Source organism: Diaphorina citri, unplaced genomic scaffold, assembly GCF_000475195.1.
Source record: "Diaphorina citri unplaced genomic scaffold, Diaci psyllid genome assembly version 1.1 scaffold6331, whole genome shotgun sequence".
In the NCBI taxonomy this organism is placed as follows: domain Eukaryota; kingdom Metazoa; phylum Arthropoda; class Insecta; order Hemiptera; family Psyllidae; genus Diaphorina; species Diaphorina citri.
This window is the reverse complement of record NW_007383707.1, coordinates 1-5,905: the sequence shown is the minus strand read 5'-3', so window position 1 is coordinate 5,905 and position 5,905 is coordinate 1. Positions and strand designations below refer to the sequence as shown.

Below are 5,905 nucleotides of genomic sequence, written 5' to 3'. Positions count from 1 at the left end.
AGTTTTGACCTCAGATTTGGATTTTTCACAACTTTTTACGTAAGAATCGACCATTTAATGATAATATTTTCCCCATTGCAACTCCTCCATTATTATCATCAACACAAGTTCAGTGATTTACATACATTTTGTATGAGCGCCGTGTATCTATGTAAGTATGCAATACGCCAAGCATACATGATGAATCCGGTTTCCCACATGCAAGACGAGTGCAGTGACCACCACTACTTAACTTACCTTTGGTGTCATAACGAGTTTCCCATTAAGATATTGTACAAGAAGAACTCTATTGAAATCTGGACAGTCACTGATATGTTTCCTTAGATTATCTACCAGGGCCGGGTATCGAACCCAGAGGTTTCTATCAGCTAGTTGTTTCAACTCAAAGGCTAGATTGAAGATGAGTAGGTCCTTTTCCTGACATTTGGATTGTAGAGTAGACTGAGTGACAGAGTTGGAGTCTAGGTTAGAGTGACTTGGATTGGGAGGGTGTTTGGAGTTCCCTGTACTTGTGTGAGAGCTGGTGGTTTTTATTCCTGTAAAATATAAAGAAGGCGTTAAGGCTTCTGCAGAACTAAAAATAAAATACCGTGTTGATGAAAATCTAATTTTCGTTCGTACCTACTGTTCTTCTATATTTATTTAAAAGAAAATGACTTACGTGGTAAGGTAGCCATTTTGTATACATCATCGCTGTGAGGCTGAAACAAAATAAAACAAGGAAAATTATTAGTAAAATAATATTAATAGGTATTTTAGGACAAATATCTAGGTACATGCTGGAACTATCATAATATATAAGGTTAACAGGTATCTACATTATTATTTTGACCCTCACAATATACCCGAGGTAGGTACTATTGAAGATATTTTAACATTTGAATTACAACACTAACCCAATCCCCACATATGTATGAGTGTTCTCTTTCACGGTTAACATTTTGTTCCTCCTGGACAATATTTTCTATAGTAAACTTACCCCCTGGCAGATTTTGCTGGTCTTGATGGTCGCAATTTGATCCATTAGCTCCTGGACTATTACACTGAGATTATTCTTACACAGTTCACATGTCTGAAAACACAATGGATAATAAAATAATTCATGACTTCCGCTTCGTTTGTTTGTGCGCAAGCGTTTCTGCGCATTTTGACGTGTAATCTGACGTCACAACAACTCTTCGAACTTTTTCATTAGAACGGCAATTAAAAATTGAATTTTTGACCTTTTGAAGTTACTTTTTCCGAGTTTCGACCTCAGATTTGGATTTTTCACAACTTTTTACGTAGGAATCGACCTTTTAACAATAATATTTTCCCCATTACAACTCCTCCATTATCATCATCACAAGTTCAGTGATTTACATACATTTTGTATGAGCGCCGTGTATCTATGTAAGTATGCAATACGTCAAGCATACATGATGTTCCCTCTGTCAAACCTCTTCAAAAAAAAAAAAGTTACTTTTTCCGAGTTTTGACCTCAGATTTGGATTTTTCACAACTTTTTACGTAAGAATCGACCATTTAATGATAATATTTTCCCCATTGCAACTCCTCCATTATTATCATCAACACAAGTTCAGTGATTTACATACATTTTGTATGAGCGCCGTGTATCTATCTAAGTATGCAATACGCCAAGCATACATGATGACATATTCCAATCAGAACTTATTTTTGATGGGACTAATATGTTAGTAGCAAATAGTTGTTGAAGAAACCCTGCATGGAGCTAGACCTTCCTAGACCTAGACACGGCCATCCAGACAGCTCATTTCTGGATGGACAAGATTTGACATGGAAAGCAAGTAAAGTAAGTAAGCAAGCGATTACATACATTTTGTATGAGCGCCGTGTATCTATGTAAGTATGCAATACGTCAAGCATACATGATGAATCCGGTTTCCCACATGCAGTGACGAGTGCAGTGACCACCACTTACCTTTGGTGTCATAACGAGTTTCCCATTAAGATATTGCACAAGAAGAACTCTATTGAAATCCGGACAGTCACTGATATGTTTCCTTAGATTATCTACCAGGGCCGGGTATCGAACCCAGAGGTTTCTATCAGCTAGTTGTTTCAACTCAAAGGCTAGATTGAAGATGAGTAGGTCCTTTTCCTGACATTTGGATTGTAGAGTAGACTGAGTGACAGAGTTGGAGTCTAGGTTAGAGTGACTTGGATTGGGAGGGTGTTTGGAGTTCCCTGTACTTGTGTGAGAGCTGGTGGTTTTTATTCCTGTAAAGTATAAAGAAGGCGTTAAGGCTTCCGCAGAACTAAAAATAAAATACCGTGTTGATGAAAATCTAATTTTCGTTCGTACCTGGAGTCTAGGTTAGAGTGACTTGGATTGGGAGGGTGTTTGGAGTTCCCTGTACTTGTGTGAGAGCTGGTGGTTTTTATTCCTGTAAAATATAAAGAAGGCTCTATCAGCTAGTTGTTTCAACTCAAAGGCTAGATTGAAGATGAGTAGGTCCTTTTCCTGACATTTGGATTGTAGAGTAGACTGAGTGGAAGAGTTGGAGTCTAGGTTAGAGTGACTTGGATTGGGAGAGTGATTGGAGTTCCCTGTACTTGTGTGAGAGCTGGTGGTTTTTATTCCTGTAAAGTATAAAGAAGGTGTTAAGGCTTCTGCAGAACTAAAAATAAAATACCGTGTTGATGAAAATCTAATTTTCGTTCGTACCTACTGTTCTTCTATATTTATTTAAAAGAAAATGACTTACGTGGTAAGGTAGCCATTTTGTATACATCATCGCTGTGAGGCTGAAACAAAATAAAACAAGGAAAATTATTAGTAAAATAATATTAATAGGTATTTTAGGACAAATATCTAGGTACATGCTGGAACTATCATAATATATAAGGTTAACAGGTATCTACATTATTATTTTGACCCTCACAATATACCCGAGGTAGGTACTATTGAAGATATTTTAACATTTGAATTACAACACTAACCCAATCCCCACAAACCCACATAGGTAATTATGAGTGTTCTCTTTCACGGTTATAGCCATTTTGTATACATCATCGCTGTGAGGCTGAAACAAAATAAAACAAGGAAAATTATTAGTAAAATAATATTAATAGGTATTTTAGCACAAATATCTAGGTACATACTGGAACTATCATTTAAGGCTAACAGGTAGGTAGGTACTTGAGTAAGTATCTACCTATCTACATTAATATTTTGACCCTCACAATATACCCGAGGTACCATTGAAGATATTTTAACATTTGAATTACAACACTAACCCAATCCCCACAATCCCACATAGGTATGAGTGTACTCTTTCACGGTTAACATTTTGTTCCTCCTGGACAATATTTTCTATAGTAAACTTACCCCCTGGCAGATTTTGCTGGTCTTGATGGTTGCAATTCTCTTTCACGGTTAACATTTTGTTCCTCCTGGACAATATTTTCTATAGTAAACTTACCCCCTGGCAGATTTTGCTGGTCTTGATGGTCGCAATTTGATCCATTAGCTCCTGGACTATTACACTGAGATTATTCTTACATAGTTCACATGTCTGAAAGCACAATGGATTCGAATAGTCACACTTCACAATATTATATTAATACCTATGTTCCCCTTATATTTTTGTTGTCTACTTAAACTATTCAATAAATTACTTAAATAGTCAGCAAATGAAGTTCTTCTTTAAAGAAAGAAAAAATTAATTTAACTCAGCCAACTAGTGATGTGGAATCAGATCTTGCTCTCTTAATTTTCATGTCTCTAACGAATCCCACTCAATCAATACTTAAATGCTAATGTTATAAAAAAAAATCGGAGAGGAATTCCAAAAATCAGATTACAAAAATCAGGTAGCATTAATATTGAAGTCAGTTGATTAACAAATAAACTTATGTACTTATATGGTAGTGTTTTTATTTACTGTAGGGGCACCCCTTATGATCTGGGTGGGGTTAATTGGGGTTAAAGTAACTTTGCTGTTTCCCTGGAATTAGTATCAATTCAAGTGAATTATACCTACCTACCTACGTGCAAGGATAAAAAAAAAAACGAGGAATGGAGTTATTTTACTATGTTATTTTACTTATGCTGCTGGGAATCGAACTACGGCCCACAGATCTCTCGGCCAGAAATCCAATGCCTTAGAAACTACAATAAGTAGTATAAAAATAAATAGATAAATAAAATAATCCCGCTTTACACATTCTCATAGGAGGTTCATTTTCCATAAAATAATTGATAATTAATTTCACTTACACTTAACTAATACAATATTGTGATGATTTCTTGTAATTAATAGAATAATTAGCACATTTAGCGAAACTGAACTTCATTCCCACCGGTACTCACATGGTAAAGAACTTAGAAACGCAGACATATTCCAATCAGATCTTATTTTTGATGGGACTAATATGTTAGTAGCAAATAGTTGTTGAAGAAACCCTGCACGGAGCTAGACCTTCCTAGACCTAGACACGGCCATCCAGACAGCTCTTTTCTGGATGGACAAGATTTGACACGGAAAGCAAGTAAAGTAAGTAAGCAAGTAAACAGTAATCAGAATAACAATAGTAGTTATACATATTTAAGGCAGTTTTACAAATTTTTGTTATCTTTTAAGAACTCACCTAAATCTTCATCTTCAAAGTAAATGCCACTCTCTTGCATGCTGTCATTCTCTCGGAATAATTTCCGGAACGGTGACTCTATGGTCATGAGATCCTCTTCTTCTTCCTCATCAGGACGGCTCGGGTTAGGTAGACTGCAAAATGGCCGCGTGTCTTCTTGTCTAGGATTGGGTAGAGTGTCTGAAAACACAATGGATTCGAATAGTCACACTTCACAATATTATATTAATATGTTCCCCTTATATTTTTGTTGTCTACTCAAAACTATTCAATAAATTACTTAAATAGTCAGCAAATAAAGTTCTTCGTTAAAGAAAGAAAAAAGAAAGAAAGAAAGAGAGACAGAAAGAAATAAAGAAAGAAAGGAAAGAAGAGAGAAAGAAAGAAATAAAGAAAGGAATAAAGAAAGAAAGAAAGAAAGGAAGAGAGAAAGAAAGGAAGAAAGGAAGGAATAAAGAAAGAAAGGAATAAAGAAAGAAAGGAAGAGAGAAAAAGAATAAAGAAAGAAAGGAATAAAGAAAGAAAGAAAGAGAGAAAGAAAGGAATAAAGAAAGAAAGGAAGGAATAAAGAAAGAAAGAAAGAGAGAGAAAGAAAGGAATAAAGAAAGAAAGGAAGGAATAAAGAAAGAAAGGAAGAGAGAAAGAAAGGAATAAAGAAAGAAAGAAAGGAAGGAATAAAGAAAGAAAGAAAGGAATAAATAAAGAAAGGAAGGAATAAAGAAAGAAAGAAAGGAAGGAATAAAGAAAGGAATAAAGAAAGAAAGAGAGAAAGAAAGGAATAAAGAAAGAAAGAAAGGAGAAAGAAAGAAAGGAAGAAAGAAAGGAAGGAATAAAGAAAGAAAGGAAGAGAGAAAAAGAATAAAGAAAGAAAGGAATAAAGAAAGAAAGGAAGGAATAAAGAAAGAAAGGAAGAGAGAAAGAAAGGAATAAATAAAGAAAGGAAGGAATAAAGAAAGAAAGGAAGGAAGGAATAAAGAAAGAAAGGAAGAGAGAAAGAAAGAAAGGAATAAAGAAAGGAAGGAATAAAGAAAGAAAGAAAGGAAGGAAGAAAGGAATAAAGAAAGGAAGAGAGAAAGAAAGAAAGGAATAAATAAAGAAAGGAAGGAATAAAGAAAGAAAGAAAGGAAGGAAGGAATAAAGAAAGAAAGGAAGGAATAAAGAAAGAAAGAGAGAAAGAAAGGAATAAAGAAAGAAAGAAAGGAATAGAGAAAGAAAGAAAATTTTACCTGTGTATGATCCTGAGATTCGGAAAGTTTTTCAGTCAACTTCTCAAGCTGATCCGGGATTTCAG

General features: G+C 34.9%; 1 protein-coding gene and 1 long non-coding RNA gene across 2 annotated transcripts in view; both read right to left on the bottom strand.

Moving 5' to 3' along the window:
• LOC103521947 overlaps positions 1-5,899 on the bottom strand; it is a 14,342-nt gene extending 8,443 nt beyond the window's left edge. Inside the window, exons 1-4 of the mRNA XM_008487050.2 lie at positions 5,841-5,899; positions 980-1,072; positions 662-701; positions 238-536 (exon numbers count right to left, since the gene is read on the bottom strand). Coding sequence (XP_008485272.1) covers positions 238-536; positions 662-701; positions 980-1,024 — 384 coding nt within the window. The 5' untranslated portion in view covers positions 1,025-1,072; positions 5,841-5,899. The remainder of the gene's footprint in view (positions 1-237; positions 537-661; positions 702-979; positions 1,073-5,840) is intronic.
• Positions 2,348-3,527, bottom strand: LOC103521946. The gene is made up of 3 exons (XR_003394830.1): positions 3,447-3,527; positions 2,730-2,769; positions 2,348-2,408 (listed from the first exon to the last, which is right to left on the bottom strand). It is a non-coding gene; the product is annotated as an uncharacterized LOC103521946 (long non-coding RNA).
• Positions 5,900-5,905: the final 6 nt, after the last annotated feature.